Source organism: Loxodonta africana, chromosome 7 (genome assembly GCF_030014295.1).
Source record: "Loxodonta africana isolate mLoxAfr1 chromosome 7, mLoxAfr1.hap2, whole genome shotgun sequence".
NCBI lineage: Eukaryota > Metazoa > Chordata > Mammalia > Proboscidea > Elephantidae > Loxodonta > Loxodonta africana.
Genome location: NC_087348.1, coordinates 19,280,254 through 19,306,378, shown reverse-complemented (window position 1 = coordinate 19,306,378; position 26,125 = coordinate 19,280,254). Strand labels below are relative to the sequence as shown.

The 26,125-nt window shown below is 52.4% G+C and overlaps 3 protein-coding genes across 6 annotated transcripts in view; 1 reads left to right on the top strand and 2 right to left on the bottom strand.

Moving 5' to 3' along the window:
- The window catches only part of TNKS1BP1 (tankyrase 1 binding protein 1), a 34,723-nt gene extending 27,372 nt beyond the window's left edge, over nt 1–7,351 (bottom strand). Inside the window, exons 1-4 of one of the 3 annotated variants that reach the window (XM_064288046.1) lie at nt 7,259–7,351; nt 3,995–4,103; nt 2,273–2,906; nt 727–796 (exon numbers count right to left, since the gene is read on the bottom strand). In XM_064288046.1, coding sequence (XP_064144116.1) covers nt 727–796; nt 2,273–2,906; nt 3,995–4,088 — 798 coding nt within the window. In that variant the 5' untranslated portion in view covers nt 4,089–4,103; nt 7,259–7,351. Of the gene's footprint in view, nt 1–726; nt 797–2,272; nt 2,907–3,994; nt 4,636–7,258 lie in introns of those variants that run through there. The other 2 variants (XM_064288045.1, XM_064288044.1) reach the window with 2 other exon arrangements.
- A 1,063-nt stretch (nt 7,352–8,414) lies between these two features.
- Nucleotides 8,415–17,928, bottom strand: SSRP1 (structure specific recognition protein 1). Of its 2 annotated transcripts, none has more exons than XM_003421329.4 (17): nt 17,795–17,928; nt 17,137–17,311; nt 16,527–16,712; nt 15,566–15,671; nt 15,095–15,285; nt 14,785–15,015; nt 14,534–14,637; nt 14,306–14,434; nt 13,802–14,023; nt 13,043–13,115; nt 12,480–12,618; nt 12,278–12,323; nt 10,692–10,821; nt 10,149–10,319; nt 9,861–9,949; nt 9,136–9,322; nt 8,415–8,908 (listed from the first exon to the last, which is right to left on the bottom strand). In XM_003421329.4, the coding sequence occupies exons 2-17, from the start codon at nt 17,188–17,190 to the stop codon at nt 8,837–8,839; spliced, it is 2,130 nt and encodes a 709-aa protein (XP_003421377.1). In that variant the 5' UTR covers nt 17,191–17,311; nt 17,795–17,928; the 3' UTR covers nt 8,415–8,836. The 2 variants fall into 2 exon arrangements, with proteins under 2 accessions (XP_003421377.1, XP_064144117.1); XM_064288047.1 differs by having other exon boundaries at nt 17,137–17,230.
- The window catches only part of P2RX3 (purinergic receptor P2X 3), a 37,409-nt gene continuing 29,160 nt past the window's right edge, over nt 17,877–26,125 (top strand). Inside the window, exon 1 of the mRNA XM_003421330.4 lies at nt 17,877–19,970. Coding sequence (XP_003421378.1) covers nt 19,852–19,970 — 119 coding nt within the window. The 5' untranslated portion in view covers nt 17,877–19,851. The remainder of the gene's footprint in view (nt 19,971–26,125) is intronic.

Below are 26,125 nucleotides of genomic sequence, written 5' to 3'. Positions count from 1 at the left end.
GAACCTGGGGAAGGCAGCACAGCCAGGGAGCACAGGAGTCAGCTCAGATCCTGCCTCAGCCCCTGCTACGTGAGTGACCTGAATAAGAATGGGAGCTTTGTGAGCCTTGGCGTCCTCATCCTTGCATGGAACTAGCAAGGCCTACTATCTTGTGGTGACTATCTAAAGTCACCATAAGGATTAATTAGTTAACGTCTGTGGGATACACCTTGCACACAGAAGGCACTTCATAAATGGCTGTTATGGTTATTACACCCATCTGTCAGTTTGTCGTACCGTGGTGCCTTACGTGTTGCTATGATGCTGGAAGCTATACCACTACTATTTCAAATACCAGCAGGGTCACCCATGGTGGACAGGTTTCAGTGGAACTTCCAGACTAAAACAGAGTAGGAAGAAAAGCTTGGCAATCTACCTTCCTAAAATCAGCCACTGAAAACACAATAGAACATCCCCAGACAACAATGTGGTCATTGTAATTATTTCTCATAAGGAGTAGCCTCGTGCACTGAACCACCCTTGGCCAGCTTGGTAATCGAGAGCACTGGTCTGGGAGTCAAGAATCTGGATCCCAGGGCCAGCTATGACATCAGTGTGCTGAGCGACACTGGCAAGCCATCCCCTCCGTGGGTCTCTGTTCCTCCATCTTAACTACGAGGAGGGTGGAGAAGATGACCCTTTCAGCTCGCCAATGTTATGATTCTGACTTCTAACGGGAGAACTCACGTCAGCAGGTGGCTCAGAGCTGGCTGGCTGAGGCATGTCCCCATTGAAGGCCAGGTCGGAACGGGGGCTCCTGTGAGAGAAAATGAGAAAGAATGGAGGCCCAGAACATTGAAGCCTCCCACAGAATGGAGAAGGGAGGGCTAGTCACAGGGTCTCCCTAAGCAACTTTAACAGAACCCAAAGGTTAAACACCCCCAGGAATTTACTACTGATTCCTGCCTAGAGAGAAAATGCCCCCAGAAGATAGTGCCAATTGCCTGCCAGCACAGAAAGGGTTAAATTTCCCAGCTCCTTTGGGGAAAGTATTCTGTATGTCCAGACCCCTCAGTGGTCTCCAGAAAGACAACTCCTTCTTCCCACGACCCCTAAGGAGTTAAGGCTCTCCCCCAGGCAGGGAGCATGCAGCTGGTTCCGGCTGCCCTGCCAGTACTTCTGGAAGCACTGCAAGGGGAGAAGAAAGGGGAAGAGAGTGATTTTCCAAGGCTGAAGTTGTACCTCTTAAGCCCTGCTTGGAGCAAAGGAGGGAAGGAGATAGGAGGGCGGAACCTGATCTGAGCAATGTGTGACCTCATGGCTGCCCTGGTCTGAGACACAAGAAGGGTTAACTCCAGGGCCCTGCCTCCAGGCACTTTCAGGTGAGTGAAGGACAAGGCTGGTGGGCAGGGTAGGGCAGGGCAAGGCAGGGGCCACCAGCTTCCGGCTGGGCCCAGACCACAGCAGTCCTGCTCTTCCCAGCGGCAGGAGGCAGAAGGGAGGCTGTGAGCCCAGCGGAGCTGCCCAGGGGACAGCCGTGCTTCCAGCTGGTTCTCCACTGCCCCAAGGAAGGCCTCCTCCGTGCAGCTGAGGGATCCTGAGATCCCTGAGCCTTTTCTTCCATTGCCCAGTGCCCATGACCCCAAGGGGCGCCTGCTGGCCTGCTCTGAAGAAGTGTACTTAATGCAACAGTTTCCGGTCCAGCCATAACCTGTGTGTTCACACTCTCTGGTATGTGCAGTCTTAACTCTCCCATCAGACTCCTCCTCTGGCAGAGACTGTACCTGCTCATCCTGCTGCCCCTCCCACCTCAGGCCTGGCACACTGCTCCGCCCACAGTACAGGCTTCAGAATCAAACAGACCCGAATGCAAATGCCAGCTCTGCCTCTTACTTGCTGAGGGAATGCGGGAAATCGTTTTTTGATCCTCAGTCTCCCCCTCTACAAAATGGGTCTAAGTTCCTTTCACCCAACAGATGGTTGTGGATTAAAGGGGACAAGTTTGGAAAATACCTATCTTAAGTGCCCAGCTCTCAGTGTATAGAAACTAAAAGTAAATTTCTATGTTAGACATTTGAGCTCTCTACAGTAAACATGCAGCAGCTCTGTAAGCATGGTCCCAGTAGTATGTTGCTGGAGGAGTACCTCTGTGACACTTAGACCAGGGTGTACCTGCACTCAGAGCACACAACTTGCCTAGAGGTGAAGCTTGCGGCCCCAGGGAGCCACCCACGGCATCCTCAGTACCCCCGGCCTCCAGGTACAACAAAACATATGACCTCCCCACCCTCACCTCTCCTCAGGGGTCTTGCTATGCTCTTCCTGGCTCTCTTTTGGAGACTTCAGGGGCCCCTCCTGGGACCATCCCCTGGAAACGGTCCCGCCATCCTCAGCCCTGGGGCTGGTGACAACGCCGTAGGTCCTAGGGCCATAACGTGAGCTGCCATCGTGGTTGAAGGTGAGGCGGGAGCCCCAGAGGCGGTCAGGGCTGGCAGGAACCTCCTTCCGAGGCTGTTCCATCTTGGCCAGGATCTCTTCCACGGTGGTGGCTGCGAAGCGCTCTGAGGCTGGACGGAATGGGGCCGGGGCCTTCCGAACGCCGCCCAGGGCAGCACATCTCGCTGGAGGGGTCAAGGGGGGCACCTCCTCTTTGCCAGCCTCCTCCTTCCCAGTCCCTCGAGTGGATTCTCCTCCATCAGGGGCATCAGCAGTAGGCCTTGGTGCAAAGGGGAGGGGACGTTTGCTGCCACCATAGGGCTGGGGTCCCGCCAGCATGTTCATCTTCCGGGCAGAAGGCAGCTCAGCCAGAGGGCCCCGGGGGGGCCGAGGCCCTACAGGCACCAGTAGGCTGGGCTTGGCAGGCAGGGCTGGCTTGGTGGGAAGGGCCCGGGGCTTGGGCTTGACAGGGGGTTTGGCCCGAGAGTCACCTATCAGAACAAAATGGTTGGGGGGCAGCTGTCAGAACAGCGAGGAAGCAGAACTTCTTGTGTTTCCTGTTCCACCTCATCTCCCACCCTTCCATCTCAGAATGTTCACATCCTTCTAGGCACAATTCAAATGCCACCTCTTCCACGAAGCCTTCCTTGATTTCCCACATGCATCCTAAGAGCATCTTCTCCCGTCTCCAAACTTCTAAAATGTTTAGGCATTTCCCCCGTATAAGTTACTGCTATTTAAGGGCCCAGCTGGTACCCTGTTTGGTACCTAACACAAGGTCTTATCAAAAGAAAGAAAAAATGAATGAATGAATGAATGAACAGGCAAAAGTGTCCATAAATAAATGCCTGCCCACCCATATCAAGCCATGTGGCCAACCATCCCCCTATCTAGTCCTCCCCCTTGTATTCTGGGATACTCTTCTATCGATACTCTACTATCGCCCATGACAAAACTCTTAAGCCCAGCTGGGCTTCCGGGCCCTGCCTCCCTGCTGCCCCCGCTCCCAGTATACTCCCAGGCCACCTCCCCACTGTCATCTGGTAAGATCAGGAATGCAAATTTACTATTGACCTAAGCCAAACAGAAGTCAATCTGCTACAGCAAAAAAACAAGACCAGAAAACTGCCTTCTATATAAGGCATTCCAATGCCAAAGAAAGACCTTGGAATTACTCATGGCCACCTCCCTTCTAATAGAATCCGGTATGATCCTCATTCAGCTCAGTGTAAGAAAGCAGTCTAGACAGAGAGCTAGGAGGCCTGGGTTCAAACCCCATCTCTCCCTTCTGGGCCTCAGTTTCCCCTCGATAATACATGAGGCTTGATTGATCACATCATCTTGAAGAGCCCTGTCTGCTCTTACCTGCTGGGGGCTCTATGCATTTCAAACAGCCCCAGATGGTCTCAACAGCCTCTTCCGAAGGGGCTGAGACCTTTACAAACTCATCTGGACGTCCTCACTCCCACCTCAACAGAACCATTCCTGGCCCACCTCCACAAAAACAGAATGGGGGTGTAGTCTCTGCCCCTCCAACCCTCCTCCTCAGCTACCCGCCCCACCCTGCACCCATGGGTACCTGGCTCAGAGCCAGTGAGCACCAGCTCCTCCTCCATCTCCCGGGGCGGTGGGGAAGCCATGGCTGTGCCTTCCCTGAGAGTTGAAACTTTCATCACATGCGGCAGACCCTGCGTGAGATTCAGGGAGCAGAGGGGCATGAGCTGGGGCAGCTGAAGACCCAGGAAAAGAGAAAAAGGAAGAGAAGGAAAAAAAGTTGGGCGTTGGCAGTAGGCTCAGCCAAGGGAAGTCTCCTAGCACAAGGCAGAGAGTGGGACAGGAAGAGGGAACTTCCGAAGGAGGCTGGGGGAGGTCAAGGGAGGACTCCAGCTGCCAAGTCCTCTCCTCTTCCCAGCTCACCCTCCAACCAACTCTTTCCTCCCGACCCCAGAGTCCTGGACCTTCAGGGAGCCACCCACTGCTCCCTCTTCTGGCAAGCTCTCCAAGTCACCCCACTTACCGTTCCCAAGGCACCCCTTGGGTCCAGCAGCCCCGCTGGAGTTACCTACTCGAGGTAAAACAAGGAGGGCCAAAAAGTCTGAAGTCTCCCAGTGAATCACCTCATGGGAGACGGGAAAAACCCGCTCCTCCCCAACCTGGGGCTCCGCCCCACTGCCTGCCTCCCCCTTCCCGCTCACCCTCCTTCTCTCCCTCCCTCCTCCAGCTGGGAGTGGTTCCCTCTCCCCCTGCCACCCCCCTTCCACATCCCTGCCCCTCTCCCGCCTCCCTCAGAGCTGTCTAATCCAAACACGGAAAAATAAGGAATAAAAAGTAAACATCTGGAATATATTTTTTTCTTTAATTTCTCAATCGCTTTGGCTTCAGCTTAGAATTTGATGAGGTAAAGCCAAGGCCTAGTCCTGTTGCCATAGCAATGGCCTCCCACTGGATTTCCAGAGCCTTGCCAAGAGGAAGGAGGAGCCGGCCCAGGCCTGGGCTGGGAGAATGGGACAGGGCTTGAGAACATCCGGGGGGTGGAGTGGCTTGGGGGAAAACTCCCTGGGGTTCCCCCTTCTAGGACACCCAGGTTGAAACAGCCACAGCCTATGAAAAAGGGAGATAAGTGGGCATCACTCACCAGCCTAGAGATAGCATGATGGGATTTTGAGGGGGGTGAGGAAAAAATTAAAACAAGAAACACAGTCCATGGTAGAATCCAAATAGGTATCCCTCTTCCATATCTATAACAACAGGTGCTTTGGGTCTGAGAGAACCACGATTCAAATGCTGGATGGGTCTACCACTTTGTAGCTATGTGACCTTGTGCACATGGCTCACTTCTCTAATCCTCGGTTTCCCTATCTAAAAAATGGGGCTATCGTGGCTGTTGGGGGGCTTAAGTGAGGTACCCATTAACCATTGCCGTCGAGTCGATTCCAACTCATAGTGACCCTATAGGACAGAGTAGAAGCGCTCCATAGGGTTTCCAAGGCTGTAATCTTTACGGAAGCAGACTGCCACAACTTTCTCCTGTAGAGCAGCTGGTGGGTTCGAACTTTTGATCTTTTGGTTAGCAGCTTAACCACTGTGCCACCAAGGCTCCTTTTATGCATGCAAACTGCTTAGCACAATGCCTAGCACATCATTAAGTGTCCAATAAACATTAGCTATTATTACTATTATTCCATTCACAGTTTCACCAATGAGCGAGCATCTCAGGTAACCACTTCCTCATCTCCCTGGACCCCAGGCTCTCAGCATTCCCAGACCATTCTTTCACTTCCACACACCGCAGTCATGTCACCTGTAGCTCAGATACTCCACCACCTCCTCAGTTCCCATCCTGGCTCCTGGAGCACCATCCCACCCACAAGACCCCCCAGGCACTCCAGCCTGGGAGATAGAGCCCTGCCCCTTGAGGTCAAAAGTAAGAGGAATGTTTCCTACGCACTTAGTGCTCACAAAGCACATGAAGGCAGCAACCCAACCCTTTCCGATATGCAAGGGGCACCACCTCCCACATACACTCCAGCTGGTCTGAGAAAAGACAGCACCAAACCCTAAGAAGGGGCCTCTGGTGCCCAACCATTGCAAAACCTATCCCACTTACCTGTGCCCCTGCCCCACTGTTTCAAACATAAGAGAGGATGTGTGAAGGGTAGAAAGAGGCCCAGGGCTATCAACTGGTCAACCAGTTAGTCGAGAACCACCCAGGGCTGCCCACTGGGTGGGAGAATAACTGAGCAGGTCCCTGTCCAAGTGTGCATGGGGGAGGAGCCACAGGACAGAAAAAATTAAATTAAGAAACACGAGATCGTTTACTTGTCCTTGAACATTATTACAAGGGACATGGTGTGGGTGGTTAGATAGAAATGGAGACAAACTGGCCCAGAACCGAAAAACCCTTTCACCTGGGGGCCTGATGTGGACCTCTGGGGTCTGAGGGGCTGCACCATGAAAGCAGTCATGAACGTGAGAACATGGATTCCCCAATTGGGGAGGGGGCCACAGCAGCTCAGAGGCCCCAGCCAGGAGCTCCAGGTGACCAGACCGTGACCAGAAGCTGCAGAATCGGAGCGGCTCCCGACCACTCCCTACCCCCAGGGGTCCCGGGGAGCCGAGCTGACTGATCCCTGGCAAAAAAGGCCGCCAGAAGGGCTGGGGAGGGGCTGGGAAGCTCGAGCCCAGGGCAGGGGCCTTGAGGCGACTCGGCGCAGATGGGATGGTCCCTGTGGACCCTGGGATCTCTGGCCGAATCTGGGGCCAGAGAGGTCAGCAGGGACGGCATGCGAACTGCTGGAGGAGGGAGGGCCAACCGGAAGGCGGAACAGCCCGGGGCGAGGGGCCGTCTGGAGGGGCCCAGTGGGGAGCTCTGGACACAGAGGGGGCGGCGGCAGCTGAGGAGGAGGAGGAGGAGGAGGAGCAGAAAGCAAAGCGGAGGACCTGTGCGCGGGATGCGAAGCAGCCGGAGAACAGATGGAGGACTGAGGACGCGGACCGGGTGGGGGCGGCCTGGGGTGGCTGGGGGCGTGCCGAGGGGCCGGAGGAGAGGAGGGAGGAGGGGGTCACCCAGCACCTCGGCCCGCCCCAGGCCCTCGCCCCCTCCCCCCTTTCTTCTGGCTCCTGCAGCACGAGATGCAGACCGTGCACCCTTCGCCCCCGCGGCCACGCGTCAGCTCCCCCGTTAGCTCGCGGCCCCCGGCCCCTGAAAACTTTCCCTGAGACCCCCGCCCCACCTCACCCAGAGGTCCCAGCAGCAAAGCGCCCACCTCTCCTATGCCCCTCCCCTGCCCCATCCCGGACCCCGCCCCCTCCCTCGCCCTACCGCCCGCCCCCGCTCACTCACGCGGTCCCCGGGGATGTGGCTCCGCTCGGCTAGGCGCCCCGACGCCAGTCCCCACCGCCGCCGCCGCCGCTGCCGCCGTCACCGCGGGACCGAGCCAGAGCGAGCACCGGCGGGGCCCCGCCCCTAGCTCCGCCCATGACCACGCCCCCAGAGCGCCTCATGAACATTCATAAACCGATGCAACCCCGGGAGTGGGAAGCCCTGACGGAACTCGCCCGACCAAATGCAAACAGCGCCGCCCTGGTACTCAATTATTCATGAGTCTTGCAAATGAGGGGCCCGCCTCAGCTCGGACCCGGCGAAACTGACGCAATTCGGGAGTTTGGAATGCTCGGGCAAGATGGCCACCGAGACGACCGCCTAGAGTGGAGGCTGCCTTAGGACGACCCGATACGCGAGCCCAAGGGCCTGTACTGATGGCAGCACCATAGAGTCACGGCAAGAAAGAAGGTAGCCGTTGGCGGACCGGAGAGGCTTCCTGTTGCCACCCCCGGAGTCCTCCTGAGCACGTACGCAACGTGGCCACCCCACGTGTGTAAATTCAGATTTAGAGCCACCGGGAGGAATACGGTGGCAGCCCTGCTTTCCTTTCTTTGCTTATCCTCTGCTAGGCTACCTTCCCAAATATCGCTCCTTCCCAACCCCCAAATTTAGTATCCTCTCCCTTAAGAACAAAAGGTTTACATACTGCATCATATCTTTTCTGTGCCCCATCAGACGTGTACGCGCGCACACGCACAGACACACACCCTACTCATCTTCCCCAACTCTCCAGGCTCAGGTTTCTACTCTCCTGGTTGCAGGGAAACTGGTCAATTCAATTACCTAAAGCCTGATTCAATTACCTAAAGCCTTTGAAGACCCTTGACTCATAGGTGATTAAGGATGGAGCCAGAGGCTGCCTCCTCTTAGCCAGGCTAATGGAGTGGAACTGTGAGAGAGACTTCCTAATCAGATCAGCTCTCATTTCTACACTCTCAGGTGGCCCGTCCCGGCAGAAGAGCGTGAAAACCAATGCTTGTCCAGCTGGAAACAGAACAGGATGTACCTGAAGATTGCTTCCCAGCTGAGAAGCTGGGCCAGGGCGATACAGTAGACAACACTGGGAAAAACGGGGGCCATCCGACAGGGCTACAGAGAAGGCACAAGGACGTGGTTTCCAAAGTCAGTTCCCTTTATTAAATGTTGATTTTCGCAGACCAGAAATACAAAATAAAAGTAGAAATTGGCGCCCATTAGGAGCTACAGGCCTGGCCTCACTTGACCCCGTGCTGCGGCAACTTGAACAGGTCAAGCAACAGCGTATCCTCAAGGCTGGAGAAGCAGGACAAAGGGTCTCGATCCTGCACTGCCCTGCCTCCCAACCAATTTCTCCCCAAATTAGAGAGCCGTCTTGTGAAGCAGCAGAGGAAGACGCCTCCTCAGCCACTCCGGTGAAGTGCATACCCGCAGGAAAGCTTGGACAGATGGCCCAGAATCCAGGGCTACCTCTCATGGGAGGAGAAACTGGTACCAAAACATGGGTGGGGAGCCTTGGGGGTATAACTGGGCAAGCAGGGAGAGACAATTTCCTCCTGTCTACTCATCGGATCCTGATGCCGAGTCCTCTGAGCTGGGGGGAGTACTGGCTAATTCCTCTTCTTCAGAGTCCTGAAAACCAAAGGTCTCTTCAGGGGAAAATCCTAGATACCCTCCCAGCTGCTTTTCAGTGATGAAGGGCCCTCAGTTCCCTAGCCCCTCCCTATAACTACAGCACCCACCTGTCCACTCCATCTCATGCTTAGAGACCAACCACAGCCCCAGGCTGAGAAAATTTCCCCCAGACACAAATGCCCGTTCACCCTGCCAGGCCCCACAGCCCCAGACTCCTGCCACACCTCACTCCGTCTCCTCTTCTTTTTGCCCTTGTTTTCTCCTGATGAGCTCTCGTCACTAGACACAAACTCTTTGCTCTTGAAGCTCTCACTCAGCTGCCTTGATGACGACTTGGACGATGAGCTCCTAGAAGGCGTTGACTTCTTTTCCATCTTTACTTTTACTTTTTTCTTCTTCTTTGACTTGTCCCTATATTAGCAAGAGGGGGAAAGGGGCCTTCAGGCTCCCCCCATCAGCTAGGCCAAACGTCACCTAGCTTTAAACGGGCTCTTTCCCAGTCCCAGCCTCATTGCCCATTTCACACCAAATATAAACAGCCAGCCATGTCAGCTCAAAGTGCCTCAAATGACAGCATCCTAAGTGAATATGCCAGAATCAGGGGTCATAACCTCAAGCAACCCCATATGCAAACTTATTTTGACATCGCTTGCTTTATTTAAAAAAAAAAAATTTTTTTTTTTTAATTCCCCATACCTCAAAATAAAATTGACCCTCCAGGAAAATGGGTCACGTGCTATCCATTGACTTCAGGAATCCCCTAGCACATTTTTTTTTTTTCTAGCACATTACCTGTACCCGGGCAACTGCCTAGCCAGCCTTGAGAAGCACTAGCCTAATGCAGTCAGAGGCGTATCTACTGTCTTTAACATCCCAATTCTCAACTCTGACCTGCAAAAAAAATCTGCCAAAAAAGTAGTTGCTGAGCCACTTGGTTCCCAACACTCACCTCTTAGAAGACTCTCCTCGGCCCCCTTCGTATTCTTTCATGGCTTTCTCGTATTCCCTCCTGGCATCCTCGGCCTTGCGATCCCACTCCTGTCACACACACACACACAAGTGGGAAAGGCCGGGCGAAGAATGACAACTCCCCACAGTGCAGACGAAACCTCTTTTACAGAAAAGTTCCACCGCTGGCCCATCCCCGCACCCCCTATCTATCATTATATGACTCACCACCCCAAGAAAGCTCCTCTCACCAGCCTTGTAACCCAGCCCCATCTCTACTGCCACTCACCTCTTTCTTCTCTTTGGACATTCCCTTCCAGATCTCACCCGCCTTCTTGGAGAGATCGGTGATGCTGATGCCAGGGTGGTCTGACTTGATCTTCTCCCGACTGGCATTGAGCCACAGCATGTATGCAGACATGGGCCTCTTGGGGGCATTGGGGTCTTTGCCCTTCTTCACCTACACAAGGAAAACCCAAACATCTCAGCTATCATTTCCCACAGATCCTACTTTCTCCCCAAGAAATTATCTGGATCCCCTGCTTGGGGAAAAAATGGAGAAAGGACTCTAGAGCAGGCCAGACCGAGAGCTCCCTGAGGGCAGGGGTCGTGTGTTCTTCCTCTCCATATCCCAGTGCCTAATTCAGATCTCCTAGAAGCTGAACTTTTACCTCAAGGACCAGAGAGAAAAATCTCCAAGAAGATACTCCTCCAGGCCCTAATCTGGCAATCCCAAGAGGACCGATCGACAGGTCTCACTGGTGGTGGACAGGAAGAAAGGTAAAGAGAATGGCTGCCCCCAACACCCTCTAATCCAGAGGCGAGTCCGCACCTCCACAGGCTTCTTACGGCTCTTGCGATCCTTGGCCATCTTGGCCTTCTTGAGCTGTTTCCGCTTCTTCTCATCCCGGTCACTGTCACCCTCATTACTGGAGGAGCTGGCAGAGGCATTGCTGTCAAACCTGCCAAAGAGTGGGGCTTAGACTCAGGAGGGAGGACAGCGCCCCCCAGCCTCAGGACACGAACAACACGAATCCAAAGACACCTGCACAGGAAGAAAGAACGACGACCACAGGGCAGCCTCCACCACTGATCCCCAACTCTGCTTCCTCCCCTCTTCGCTGAGGTGGCTTCAACCATCCCCTCTCCAGACCCAGCCACGGCAGTGGTTTAGACAAATCAATGAAGGAAAAACAAGTGAATCAATGAGCTTCAGCTGCTCTTCTTGGTCATGGCCTAACCCAGCCCTGTCTCCATCCCCATGCCCCAGGCAGCTGAAACAGAGCCGCTGTCTCATCCTTGCCTGGAATGTGCCCCGGGTCCACTTCACCATTTCTTTTTGGTTAATCATCTTAATCCACCCTAAGGTCTTTCTGATGAAGGGATAATTTTACTGCTATCAAAAGTTGGGAAATCCAACTTCAGCCCAACCTAGTATATAATTCACAGACCTGCCCAATACAAGTGCAACTCTTCAGACGTAACCACCTTATACTTGTATGCTGCTGAACAGTTTTGAAGGCACTTTTACAAGCTTTCGCTCACCAGCCTTCAGAAGCAAGGGCACGCCAAGCTACCGGGCATCTGTTGTTTCTGCTGCCCAGTGTTCATTCCCAATTCTTCTGGGCTAAGAGTCTCAATCTCCAGTTGGGAATCACATGGCCCTCACTCAGTTTGTGGGCTTCATTCCAGCTGCGGACTCTAAAGGTAGGCACACGGCCTTGGTCAGGTGCACATCCAAGCCCAGCACACCCTGACCAATAACCTAGGTGCAGGAAGAGGCACACTGCCACCCATTCCCTGCTGCTCCGAGAGAAGAGGCACTGTCTCTGTTGGGTGTTAAACCAGTGGGGTTCAACCTACCCAGAGCTGTAGGGGCCATTTGGCCCCACTTAGGGCACGATGCCTAAAAACAAGGAAATCAGCAGAAACTAAAACAGACTGCTCACAACAACTTCTGAGAGCTTGGTTCCAGCAGTGTCTGAAGCCAGTTACATCCCTGGCTCTCTGCTCACAGGAACTTATAAAATCCGTTTTATACTAAATGCAGTTTGAGTCCTTTTTTCTGACACTAGCAACCAAAAGTCTTAACAAATATAGCCTGAAACTACTGCCATGTTACAGATGAGGAAACTAAGCCTCAACAACTTACCAAGGCCTCCCAGTTAGTGAGTAGGCAGGTAACTGGCTTGCATTCCCACTCTTTCCCCACCATTCTCTTCTTCTAGCTTCAAAATGTGCCTTGCGCTTACAAGGCCCTTGATGATTTCTAAAGCACTTTCATGTGTCGCCTCACTGGAGGTCCCTTTTCCACCCTGGGCCTGTGGCTAATGCTGGCCTGAGAAATGTCCACACATCTTCCGGTCCCATAAGTTACAGGACACCCTGTCACCCCCACAGGGTACAACCAAGACTCACTCCTCTGCCACATCTTCCTCCTCTTCACCTGGGTTGAATGACTCATCTGAAAAAGAGCATGGGACGCATCAGCTTCTGCCTCAGCGGAGATCCCGTTCACTCACCCAGACGCCCAGCTCAGCTCGGCCCCAGGGTGCACCCAGCCCTGGCCCCACGGAGGTGTCTGACTGCCGCCACGCCCAGCACTGCGAGGACCACCCACCGGTTTCTTCTCCGGAGTCATCGCTGCTGTCATTGGCATTCTCTTCCCGGATTTTGCCCTCCTCCTTCATCCGCTCCAGGTAGGCGTCGTGCTGGTCTTCATCTGAGTCGGCGTATTCATCGTAGCTTGGGTTCATACCCTAGCCAGGGAAGAGACGGGAGTAAGGGCCCTAGACTCGCCCACTCTCCAGAACCCCTGCACACTCAAAACCACACCCCCATGCCTGTGAGTAAGGTCAGAACAGCAGCCCAGGAAGACCCCGGAGCTGGATTGTCCACACACAGCCAACGTGCAGGACCTGTGCCCGACTACTTCCTGCTGGCTGGGTTAGCCCAAGCCCCTCATCCCCCAGCCCCACTGGGACCCCCAAGGGGCTGCGGAGACTGAGGTAAGGCCATGCTGAGGAAACCTGAACCAGGAGGGGGAAGGGGTCACACGCACCTCTTTTTTCTATAAGGGTAAGAAGAGAAGAGAGAGTGAAAAGGAAGCCGGAAAACTCCCTGCCCCTTTCTCCCCTAAAGGAAGACAGGAGAGAGGCCCATCCTTTCCACACACAGAGGTACCTCTTTCAATCCTCGGTTTTTGATGTTGAGTTTCTTCGCATTGACAAAATCAAACAGCTTCCCATACTCCTCCCTGTGAGAGGAGATGTAGCATGTTACCACATGGGCAGGGCCGATACAGGATGGACTGAACGATGTTGTGATACACATGGGCCCAGGTAGGTGGTGGGGCCTGGACCATATTATCTAACCCAACGGCTAAGAGACCGCCAGACGACAGCAGTAAGGAAGAGTCAAACAGTAGTCCTAGAAGAGGAACCTATACGGCTCTGAAGAGGGAGAGAGGAGTCTATTTACCAAACACACACAGAACACAAGGGAGAGGGGACATTTTCATCTTTTTACTGGTCTGCATCTCATACTTCACAGGACTGTTGTGAGGGTTAAACATTAAAGATGTTTGTAAAGTGTTTAGCCCCCAGTGAGCACTCAATAAACATTAGCCACTATGTTCTTGCGCACAACACTCATTTCTAGAAAGAGAGAGCATTTCCATCATGGGGGGCGTGAAGGAGGAGAAAAGCTAGCACTGAACACACAGTGCTTACAAAAATCCTTACAGAAAAGGATTTTTTAAAGTGCAGAAAGAAAGCAATGGAGAAGCTTCCAAAGGCTGAGCCCTCTGGAGAAAGGAAAAAAAAATCCCAAAGAAAAACTCTGCCCAAGGCCTGAGGAATCAGGAAAGGGCCACAGGCCACAGCAGACTTCCCAGTCGAGGCTGGGTCAAGATGTCCGGGAGGCAAGTGCAAAGGTGCTCACCTCTCGATGCTGCTGAAGGTATACTGAGTGCCCTGCTTGGTCTCAATCTCAAAGTCGAAGGAGCGCGTGGTGGTAGTGCCACGGGCAAAGTTGACGAAGGAGATCTCGTCGAAGCGGATGTGCACAGGTGGCTTGTGCACGTAGATAAAGCCCCGCTCCAGCGGGTACAGCAGCCCTGAGCTAGCCTTGTAGGAGCAGGTGATGCACTGGGCCCCTGAGTGCCTGGTGAGGGGGACAGGGAGCCTGGTCAATGCCAACCTCACCAGCAAGAGGGTGGCATGCAGCCCAGGAGCACATCCTGCAGCAGCGACATGTGTACCCAGGCCCTCAACTGGCAAGTCTCACTAATCTGCCCTGACAAGAGGTGACTGACCAACACCCAGAGTGACACAAGGACCCAGCCAGGCCTCCAGGAGGTTGCCTTCCCATTCCAGGAGGGGTCATCCAAGGATACAGGGCATTTCCCATCCCCGGACAGGCCAGGACCCCAGCCCGCACTCTCACCCTTGGAAGTTGCCTGGGACTGTGATCTTGCGGTTCACCAGGGCTTTCATGACACGGCTGACCATCTCATAGAGGGACCCCGACATGTTCTTGGTGAGCCGTCCCTCAAAGCGCTTCTCCACCTCTTCCCTGGAAACAGAGATGAGGTCACGAGCACTGCTGCCTGCTAATGGCAGGCCTGTCTCCTGCCTGGACAGCAGCAGGAAACAAGTCCAGGGAGATACTTACTCGTTCATGTTGAGAGTCAAGGAGATGTCCTCGTCCTTAGAGAAGAGGAGGATAAGGAAGTGGTAACGGGTTTGGCCTTGCTTGATGGGGGGATCCAGGCTAATCTGATAAGAAGACAGGACAAGGTTAAACGTGAGCACGCTCTGCAAAAACCTGCTGATTAACCAACACAGAACTCTGAATGTGGGTGAGGCCCACCTACCAAAGACAGGCATAAACAGGCCAATCCGCCTCCAGTGGTTTCTGCTTACCACAAAGAACATCTGGCGCTGGTCCTTGTGGGGCAGCAAAAACAGACGGAGTACGGTAGTATAGGGAATCTTGTAGTCGAAGGTCTTGCCGTGCAGGTGAAGAAAAGTGGGGTAGATCCGAATGTCGTAACGGCCACGGGGAGTCAGACACTGCAGCTCCCGGAAGATGCAGATGGCGTCTCCTGTGGCTTGGATCACGTCTGCCTTGGATAGCACGTTCTGGGCAAAGGCCTGCAAAAGCATACTGGTTACTGGGTGGCAAGGCCCACTCAGCACCACCCGCCCCCAAGGAATCCAGGGGAGGGCTCACCTCAACGGGGTCCACACCATCCTCCTGGGTGGGAGGCACGTAGAAGCGCACCTCCATGAGAGAGACTTCTGCGTCATCGTTCTGGTGGAACTCCAGTGTCACCTCATTCTTGCCTGTGGTACACTGGGACACGTTGCTGAGGGGTATCTCAAACACTGGCTGGTCACCAATATCAAAGGAAAGCAGCTGTCCTGTGGAGGAGGACTTATCAAGTCACAAGCTCCTCCCTGGAGCCTGCATGAACAACGTCCCCACCAGACTGTAAGTAATGTGAGGTCAGAGCACTGGGGCTATTCTGTTCACGCTGTACCCCAATGCCTGATGTACTAGGAGGTGCTCAATAAATGCAAAAACAACACACAAACTGATAGGAAACCAGAGACAATGAGGAGGAAAGAGAGCCAAGCAAGTTAAAGGCTATACGCCTTCATCCTACCTTTTCCCCCAAACGTCATTCTACCCAGGACTCACCGCCAAATTTCACCGTCCCCCAGTTCCAGCCCTTTACACACAGGTCCTTCTCCATTAACTCAAGGCGATAGTGAGTTTTAAAGAAATCAGAGAGTTTCTCAAACTCCTGTGGGTGGAAGGGAGAGAGATTGAGCCCAGTAAACCCCAGTGTTCCTAAACAGACTTGAATGTCCCGGAATGATCTATCTCTGAGAAATTACCCTAATATACTCTTTATCAGAAACCTACGCTGATTCAGTCTCAGCAGTAAGAGTTTTAAAGAATGTTGAAAGAACCTACTTCTGGGGAACGGATCTCATGCTGGGGGAGGGGTAAAGCTAGGCACTGATACTCCTGGTTATGAGCCTGGCAGTGCTATCAGACTTTTTAAACTCAGTATGGATATCACCTTAGTAAAAGTAAAGATTAAAATGAGGAAAAGTCTTGGTTAGGAAGCAAATCAAAATGGAAAATCGAAACTAAAACTAAAGCATCAAGCTAAGATTCTAAACCTGAATAAGGGCAGTGAGTGAGAGCAGCCATCACCTAAATCAAAAGAGAACATCTTCTGGAATTGAGGCACAAAGACACAATACCCAAGGTTGAGTACTGACTGCTTGGTGTCCTTGACGGCCCCACCCTAAATGTCAAAACCAGACCCAAAGCCTTCAATTCCAACTCAAGGCGACCCTATGTGTTACAGACTAAAACTGCTCCATAGGGTTTGTCAGGCTGTAATCTTTACAGAAGCAGATGGCCAGGTCTTTCTTCTGAAGCACAGCTGTATGGGTTCAAACTTCCAACCTTTGGGTTAGTAGTCAAGCACAGACAGTCTGCACCACTTAGGAACCTCTGGCCTCACTCTAAGGAGCCCAAAATAGCAATTACATGGTTATCAGACAAAGGATGCCCAATTCTCTCCAAAAGATTAAAAACAAAACAGCACAGCAAAAACGGGATTTATCACAACAGGGCAGCTCACCGACTCTCGGAAGCCGTCATACTTGTAGACATGGCCATTCTTTGTGAGCAGTTTCAGTCCATGACCCAGAGCAACACGGCGCCAGATGCCTTCTGTCAACTCCCCGGCCTGGATGTTGTCCACTTTGCCCGTCTTGCTGTTCTTGAAGATGATACCTTGGCGGCTTAACCTCAGTCGACCATCATTCTGTCAGAAAAATAGGCCCAGAGGTACAGATGGTAATGTGCAGTCTCACCAATGCCCCATTCTGCGGCTGGTGGGCTGGCGGGGTATCAATGTAGGAGCAACAGCTGAAGGGGTGAGGGCCAGTAAGAAGCCTGAGTTCTAATTCTGGCTCTGGCACCCAGAACCCTTGCAGGTACTTAGTTTCCTCATTTGTAACAAGGACTTGGGACTGAACAGCATCTAAGATGCCTTCTTAGGCTGCGATCCTTTTACTCTAGGAATTCTGCTCAGTACTGCCTTTTGTTGGGGAAACACCAGGTACATATAATATTCTGAGTCCTCCTTTGCCACACTAGTAACATCATCAAAGCAAGCTCTTCTTAATAGAAGAACGCTACTTCCCTCCCCTTCCCTCCCCCTGTATTAAAAGCCCAATCCTTCTCACCATGGAGCCTTTCACCTCCTGATAGACATCGTTGAACTCCAGTGTCTCTGCCATGCTGACCTGGCCCCTGTTGGCCTGGGCACAGGGCCCTAGGCTGCACAAGGGGGAACAGGAGAAAATGGGAGCTGGGCCCCAACTCCTTGGTGGTTGTATAGATGCTCAGCAGGTTAAGGATCTGAATTCAAGAGGGGGATAGATAAACATAGAAGACAACACCTCACTATGCTCTCCACTGGAACCAAGTGGCAAACCCTGGCTGCGCCTGTGATGTCTCAGGATCTGCTCCGCCTGGGAGCCCCCACGGGCAGGCTGTGCACAGCTCCAGGGGCAAGGCCCAGACTCGGCTGGGGAACTGGGCCTAGAACAGTGCTTACACGCCAACCAAACATCCGCTTGGGCGCCCCACTGGGCACCATGGCAAGGAGCAGCAGAACCCCAAAGTCTGCTCGGAGCCCGCACCTCCCCCCATCACAGCTCAGGATGCAGGGTTTCCCTTCCAGCGCTCCCACCTTGCCGCCCCAGCCCCACGGCTCCCCCCGTTTCCTAAAATGGAATCGCCCGCTTCCCGCGGATTCGAACGCGGAACGAACCATCCGGAGAGTCCCGCGGGGGAGCGAGGCCTGCGACCTCCTGGGGCACGAGGTCGACGGCCACCTACCTCAAGCTGCAGCCTCGCTAGGGCCCCGGCGCGGGCGGTGGGCGCGCTGGGGGACGCAAGAGGGGGGAAGGGGGTAGGGGAAACGCAGAGGATGCTTTTCCCGCGTGCGCGTCCCCGCGTCCCGCCACCGGAAGCCGCGCACAGAACATAGAGAGGAGGAGCCGGCTAGAGGGGCGCGATCCAGGCCCGCCTGTGAGGCGGTCACATAGAGCGTCCCCAGCTCGGGAGGACCTGTGGGAGGTGAGGGCGCAGTGCGTCGGCGCGCCCTACGCCGTGGAATTCAACTAGAAAAGAGAGGCACATGGGGTCTTTAGAAAGCTACAGACACCCTTTCCGTGGAGGACTAGGTTCTAAAGGGAAGTTGTGGAGCTTTACTTCATCAGACTCTCCACACGTGTGTGTCTGTGTTGGAACGATGCATGCCCCTATCTCTCTCCTGCACAGTAGGGGTTTCTGTGGAGTACAAAAGAGTCTGTGAAAGAAGCAGAAAAATATTTAAAGCTCATGGAGAGAAATGACCCTTCCCACCAGATGCAAAGAGAATGCTGGTGTTGGTGTCCTTGTGACCGTACTGCTCTCTAGCTGTGCCCTGTCAAGTGGGATTGGTCCCTTTTTGAAGTGACTTCACTGCCTGCACCCGAAAACCTCACATCCATAACTGCAATTTATGTTCTCCTGGAAGAGGCTGGCAAACGGCCATATCAAGTTCAAGTGCTGGTGTCAGATTCACCTTGGAGCCGGAACTGATTTGAAACCCCATCAGTCCCGGATTGCGAAAGCTAGGCCCTTCTCATATAGTCCCAAGGTGCGTGTTGCAAAATCAGAGACCAGACCGGGAGGAGATGTTTCAGTTCATCTAATCCAACCTCCTTTTGCAGTTAGAAAAACTGAGGCCCCAAAAGGAGTTCTTAAGGTCTCAGTGAGCTGGTGAGGAAGCTGGAGACTAAAACCCAGATCTCCTTACCCCAGTCCAGTCAGTCATAATGACAGTGATGCTGCATTCAGAATACTTGATAACGTGCCCTGCATGACATTAGGACCGAAAAAACCAAAGTTGTTGCAGTCGAGGACTTCAACTCATAACAACCCATTAGGACAGAATATTTAAATTCAAGGTTTCCCTAACAATCTGACTGAAAACAGCTAGCTTGCTCACTCTGTCCTGGGATTGAGATGACAGGAATGCACCAATGCCACCTGAACTCATACCTTTAACTTCTGTGTAGTGGCTGTTCCAGCACAATCTAGAAACATAAATTCAATTGAATCCAATATAAGGGCTTATTATTAACCCAACATGTTTCTAGGCTTCCAGCAAACTGGTGAGCAAGATGGAAGTAGCCCCAACCTTCCAGGAACACGTAATCTAATGAATGATTCACATACTAAAAAAAAAAAAATGTGATAACTGCCATGCTACAGGTAAAGCTTCAGTTACTGCCAACTGGAGTTAGAAATGTGTGATTCTGTACTCACTCCCTTCCAAGAGACCGTGCAAGAGACCCTCCCCCCGCCCCCATCCCATGCTATTGGAGGCAACTGGGAAGGCAGGGGATGGCTGCAGAATTGGGTAGCTTTAGGCATACACTCAGGAATGAAGGGGCTACTCAGCTAAGGGAGGCTGTGAAGTGGCTGGGGGATGGGACATTGCAAGGGGCTTTAGAGAGAGCGGTGAGCTGCAGTGAAGGAGAATGGAACAGAAACTGTAGACAGAATGCAGATAAAACATGAGTCCCAGAGGACCCTACTAGCCAGCTGCATCCCAGGCAATCAGGAGCCCAGGACTGGAGACCCACCCCTGCCGTGACATCACGGGGGAGTGGGGTGGAGACAAACAAAAAGGGGGTCCTCCGCCCTGGCCCTAGACTCTTGGCAGCCCAGATTGTCAATAGCAGAGAGAGCCTGGGCACTGGGCTTAAAAGAACAGGCTCCCCGTCCCCAACCCTCTCTCAGCTGCCCCATCCAGGCCACCATCTCTGTCTCCCTGCCCTGAAGACCCCTCCCTCCTGAGGCTGCTGTTTGGCTCCTTCTGGGTGGCCCCTGTGCACACCCTCAGCATGAACTGCATATCAGACTTCTTCACCTATGAGACCACCAAGTCGGTGGTTGTGAAGAGCTGGACTATTGGGATCATCAACCGGGCCGTTCAGCTTCTGATCATCTCTTACTTTGTGGGGTGAGTGTGTGGCCCTTGAGGTCCTAGGAGGGGAGGACCAACTGAAAGTTTCCTGTCCAGCTTTCTGAGCGTCTTCCCTCTGGGGGGAAACAGTTTCTTCTGGGGAGCCATGCCCTAAAGGACTGGCCTCTGCCACCCCCACCCAGGATCTGGTCCCCAGGTGGGTTCTTTACCCCAGTAAATCCTCCAGGGTTGGAGAGCGGTTCCTAGACACACACTCTGAGGAGTGGGTTCCTCCACCAGGAGAGATCCCTGGTGATCCATCTCTCTTCCCCCATTCCCTTATCTCCCCCTTAGGTAACAGGCAGACCACCCCCCCCTTTACATCCTCTCATTCCCCTTGGTCAACTATTTGGGGTCTCAAAAGATAAGGGAGCCCAGGAAGGGGGAGGGGAAGACCCTTAAACAAGGGAGATAGTGACAAGTTGACCAGGTTGGTGGCAGGGTGGAACGGAGGGTCAGTTGGGAGGGAAGGGTCCATTTAGAAGAGAGAGATTGCCCTCCTAGCATGGGGGAGATGGTGAGAGAGCTTGGAAAGGGGAGAAGCCCCTACTCTTGGAGAGTAGGATAAAGCTGGGGTAACTGCCCCTTGGGGTATGGGGGAGAAACATGGGCACAAATAATACTCGAGAGAAGAGTGGAAGAGAAAAGTGACTTTCCTGAAAATAGTGTGGAGTCCCTCCCCAAAAATCTAGAAATGCTCCCCTTTGCCAGAAAGCATAAAGTCCCTGCTTATACCTGAGTTTGTGCTGTATAGCCCATCCTGGGAGTTGCTTAAGAGCCCCCTCTGGGCCCCCACCTCTTGGAGGCTCCCCCACACACAAAGGGCCATGGAGCAGACAATGGCTGGGGAAGAAACACAGCATCTGTCCTTCTCGTGATCGTTTCCACAAACTGGTGGGCACCAGGAAATCCCCTCAAGGGTTTTCTTTTCTGATATGCGTGTCTCTAGTCTCGTGCTGTTCCCTGAGACAATGGGTCTGTGTGGGAGAGGCAGCAAGCTGGTGCCTAACTGCCATGAGTTCATTCAAGAAAGTCAGATGGGACTCCTGTGTGCACGTGGGCTGGAATCTTCATGCGAGTGAGTCTGCTTGCCCAAAAGATTGGGATAATGTGTGAGGCTGTGTGTGGAAAGCCATGTAGATGTGTACGAAGTGATTTTTTTTGCTTCGCGTGCTTGTGAGAGCCAGCGAGCTTTGGTTATATGGATGTTGTAGACAAGGCTGTACATCTGGACATTAGAGAAGGGATTCAGGTGTAAGGAAGGATGAAATGTCCTTGAGGTTCCCTTGCAACTTTGAGGTGTTGTGAGATAATGATGTTTGCAAATGTTCCATGTCTACATCTCTAAAGCCCAACCCAACGTTGGTTCTTCAACATTATGTGTTCGTGTGTATATGCAACTGTGCAATTGTGTATACCCAGGAGATGGTATTTTGGTCCAGGTGACTGCAAAAACTGCCTCAGCATATTCTGGGACTGGCCTACCTCCACTGGCCTCAGGCAGGAGATAGATGGAAGATAGAGACAGACGGCTCCTGGACCAGCCCTCTTGGCCCCCTGCCCTTGTCTCTCCTCATCACAATCTGATACTCCGGGCTGGAGCCCAGCCTGCAGGAGCGAGCAGGAGAGGCTCTTTGGCATCTTGATATCCAACCCCATCCATTTCGCAGCCTGACAGCTCCCGACGGAGCAGCTCCTTCCAGTTACATCAATGCTGCGCTCTGCATCCCCACCCCCTGCCGGAACCCCATCCCCATGCACAGAAACCCGTGAACACCATGACTTCAGGAATCCATTGTCCTTAATTTAGCAAAAAAATGTCTGCAGTCTTTCTTAGGTATTGTGAACCGAGGATAGAATGGGAGGCAAAAATAGATAGGGTCCTTATCCTTGTGGAGTTTACAGTATAATGCAAGAGATGAACTCAAGAGATGTACGTCAATCAAATAATCTCCACAAACGTAAAATTTCAACCATGGTTCAGGGTTTGAAGAACAGGTGCCGAGTTCTAGGAGCACTGCTAACATGGAGGTACTTGACCTGATCAGGGGACTGAAGGAAGGTTTCCGGGGGAGGCAATGTCTAAGTCAAGATCTGAAGGATGAATAGGAAGAATCTAGGTGAAGAAAGGGAATGAAGGGAGTCTAAGGCAGAAAAAAAACATCTCTACAAAGGGAAAGAGCTTGGCAAGTGGGAGGAAGAAAAGTGGGCTGTTTTGGCTGAAGCAGAAGGAGCAAAGGTGAGGGTGGTGTAAGATAGTATAAGGTCTTTTGTCTTTATAGAAGAGAAATGAATGAGAAGCAACTGAAATGGTAGACTGCGTGTGTGAGAGAGAGAAAGAGCTAGACATTTGAGTTGGGAAAATTGCTCCGGCTGATATGGATATGCTCGCAGTGGGTTGGAGGGGGTTCGGAGTGGATGCTGGAATCCCTGGGTGTCGCAAATGGTTAAGTACTTAACTATTACCCAGAAGGTTGGTGATTCAAACCCACCCAGTGGTGCCTCAGAAGACAGGCCTGGTAATATGCTTCCCAATGGTCACAGCCTTGGAAACCCTATGGAGCAGCGCTACTCTATCCATGGGGTTGCCGTGAGTCAGAATCAACTCGACAGCAATGAACAGTGACAACAATGGGAGCAGATGCAGAAAAATCAGGAGGCTGTGCAGTCATGGAGAGAGAGATGATGGTGGCGTGGACTCAATAGCATTTGAAAGGATTTTTTCTGCTGTGATTTTAAAGCCTAATACTTGAATCTCTTCCATAGCACCCCTGCCAGGTAGACAAGATGCCCAGCCTTACCTAGGACATATGTAACTTGAGCCAGCCACCTCTCATATCCATTCACAGCAACCCCCTGCCCAGCAATCTCCGCACACACTCCATCCCTTCCTCCAGCCTCGGCTGCTTGTCTGTGGCTGACACCACTTCATCACTGGTTGCCTTTACCCACCCCAGGTGCACAGAGAAGCCAGGATATACCCGGTGTTCTTTATGTCTTTTATGGGCCCAGGTAGTAATCACCAGTCTCCTCTGGGGGGTGGGGCTTCCTCAGAGCAGTCCACCCCCTTTCTGATGCTGTGGGGACCTGAGGAAGAAGTAGAGGGAAATCCCTGGGGCCAGAGTCCCTGGAAGCCTTGGCTAGTGCTTGGCCTAAAGTTGGTTTCTGGGTCTTTCTGGAGAAAGCTGCTTCTCTACTAACCAGTGATGAGGGCATTTCCCAGCCGTTTGATGCTGCATTCACCAGAAAGACCATAATGGGGACCTCTGACCCAATTGCAGCCCTCCTGTCCCTCCTCTGTTGTTCCCACACTGCAAGGCCCCAGTTCACACACTCGCCCCTTTGGTTCATAATACTAATTTGAACTAATTTCAACTCTTACGTAGAACCCCAATAATAAAGCAGTTAAAAGGAGGTGCTACACTGGTTTAAAGAGAACAGAAAAAAACAAACAAACCCAATGCCATTGAGTCGATTCCGACTTGTGGCAATACCATCTGTTACAAAGTAGAACTGCTCCATAGGGTTTTATTGACTGTTATCTTTACTGAGAAGGCCCTGGATGTCGCAAACAGTTTATGCTCAGCTACAAATCGAAGGGTTGGTGATTCGAACAACCTACCCCAGTGGCGCTACAGAAGAAAGGCCTGGCAATGTGCTTCCGTAAAGATTACAACCAATAGAACCCTATGGAGCAGTTCTACCCTGTAAAACATGGGGTCACCAGGAGTTGGCATCAACTTAAAGGCAATGGGTTAATCTTTACAGAAGCAGATCACGGCGCCACGGGGTGGTTTCAAACCACCAACCTTTAAGTTAGTATTGGCACAAATCATTTGCCACACTAAGGATGGTTTACAGAAAGGGGCCTGAATTCTACCATCTTGACCCCCATCTCACCCTCTCAGCCCAAGGTAGCACCCTGAGGCACCTCATTGGCACAACAGGTGACAAGTACGGTGGGAAGACCTGCTGGAATGCCCCATCTTACAGTGACTTTCCTCCCTGCCTCTTCTTTCCCCTCACCGCAGCCCCAAACCTGGCTCTGACACTAGGAGTGTGGCCTTGAATACATCACTTTACATCTCTCAGTCTCAGTCCTTGTATCTAGAATATAGGGTTATGAATACCTCCTGTCACGATGTTATGGGGAGGGAAGGTAACATACATACGTCAAGTGGCTCGCCTGAGATGGGTGACTCAGTAATAGATGGTAACTATTATTATTACTTCCTAGTTCCCAGAACACCTCCCCCTTCCCCTCTGCCCAGCTCATACTTTCTTATGAGGCCCCTCTCCTCCCCACCCCACACAAGTACACTCTCCTCACACCCACTTCTGGCCTCCCCCTTGACTCCCTGGGGGTGGACAGAAGGTGCTAGGATGCCTGCTCTGGTCTCCTTCCTGCACATCCCACCTGCCAAGGAGCTGCCACCCGCCTTCCGCTCTATAAATAATAAACCAGGAACGCGAGAAAAAATAAGTCAGAGCCGCGGAGTAAATGCCAAGAATCAGAGGCTCGGTCCTGCTCCATCTCCTCAGCCCTGGCCTCTGGAGACAGACTCAGCTCCTCTGTTCTGGAAATGAAGCATCCCCTTCTTTTGAGCTGCCGGATGACGTCCTTGGGCCCCATGGGACCACTGAAATTCTTCCACTTATTATTTAACTTGGAGGGAGAATTCCAATGTGGCCTCTTCTCCCTGCTGGGTGAGAGAAGGAGCCTTGAAGGAGGAGAAGGAGGAGGGAGGAGATTGGTTAATTGCTCCTCTGAGGCCTCGGCCCCTTCCTCCTGAGACTTCCCTAAGCCAGGAGATCCTCTCCCTAGTGATGGAGTGGAGGCCAGCAGGACAGGAACCAGGACCCAGGCCAGGGGGCCAGCCACGGCCTGGCCCTGACCCGGGGACACAGCTGGAGGCCTTATAGTGCGGTGGCTGTGAGAACGAGGACTCTCTGAGCCAGGATACCTAGTTAAGAGTCCTTGTACCAGCTGTGTGACCTTGGGCAAGTTAGCATACCCCTCTGTGTCCCCATTTCCTCATCGGTAACGTGAGGATAACAGAAGCTGTCTCATCAGATTGTGGTAAGGATTCGATAAATTAATACACGTAAAAGCACCAAGTGTGGTGCATTGGCTATGTGATAATGATATTCTGAATATTGCTTCTCATCTGCAAAGGGTCCTAGATTTTAGGGAGCAGGCAGAGAGGCCTCAGGAAACCATGACATTAGATCAACACTCAGAGGTGTGTCCATTCTGTGGCTAGGCACACCGAGTCTGCAGAAGGGTGTGTTTCTACTGTGGCTTATGCTCGTTTAGATACATCCTCATTTTCCATCACAGGGATGCTCCCTTGTCTTCTGCTAGGACATAGCTTGGCAGATGAGATTTCTCCGTGAGACGGACTTCCATTTGAGACCCTAATGAACCTCCTCCCCCATCCAAAAGAAAAGAAAGAAAATGATAGGGAGGTAAGGCACACAGCACCACAAGCTTCCATAGAGGCGTGGTGCCCGTAAGAGCTTTTTACTAGTATGTGAATAACTCTTAATGGTGCATTAATCAGGACGCTGCCTGCTATCAGGCGGCAACAATAAAGCAGGTAACAGGTTAGGAGCCATTTGCCAGCACTGACTGTGACTCCACCCTCTCTCTCCCACTCAGGAAAGCAGTCAGAACTCAAGGGAGTGGAGGAAGCCCCAGTGTCATGGACTGAATTATGTCCCGCCAAAAATATGTGTATCAATGTGGCTGGGCCATGATACTCAGTATTGTGTGGTTGTCCTCCATTTTGTGATTGTAATGTTATGTTAAAGAGTTTCAGGGTGGGGTTGTGACACCCTTACCCAGGTCACATCCCTGATCCAATATAAAGGGAGTTTCCCTGGAGTCTGGCCTGCAACCACCCTTTATCTCTCAAGAGATAAAAAGGAGTTGAGAAGGGAGAGTGTTGATGTGTCATGGGGTTGTTAACCAATGTCATACAACAATGTGTGGACTAACTGATGAGAAACTAGTTTGTTCTGTAAACCATCTAAAGTTCAATAAAAATAAATAAATTTTTTTCAAAAATAGAGATAAAAAGGAAAGGGAAGTGAGCAGACAGGGGAACGTCATATCACCAAGAAAGAAGTGTCAGGAGCAGAGTGTGTCC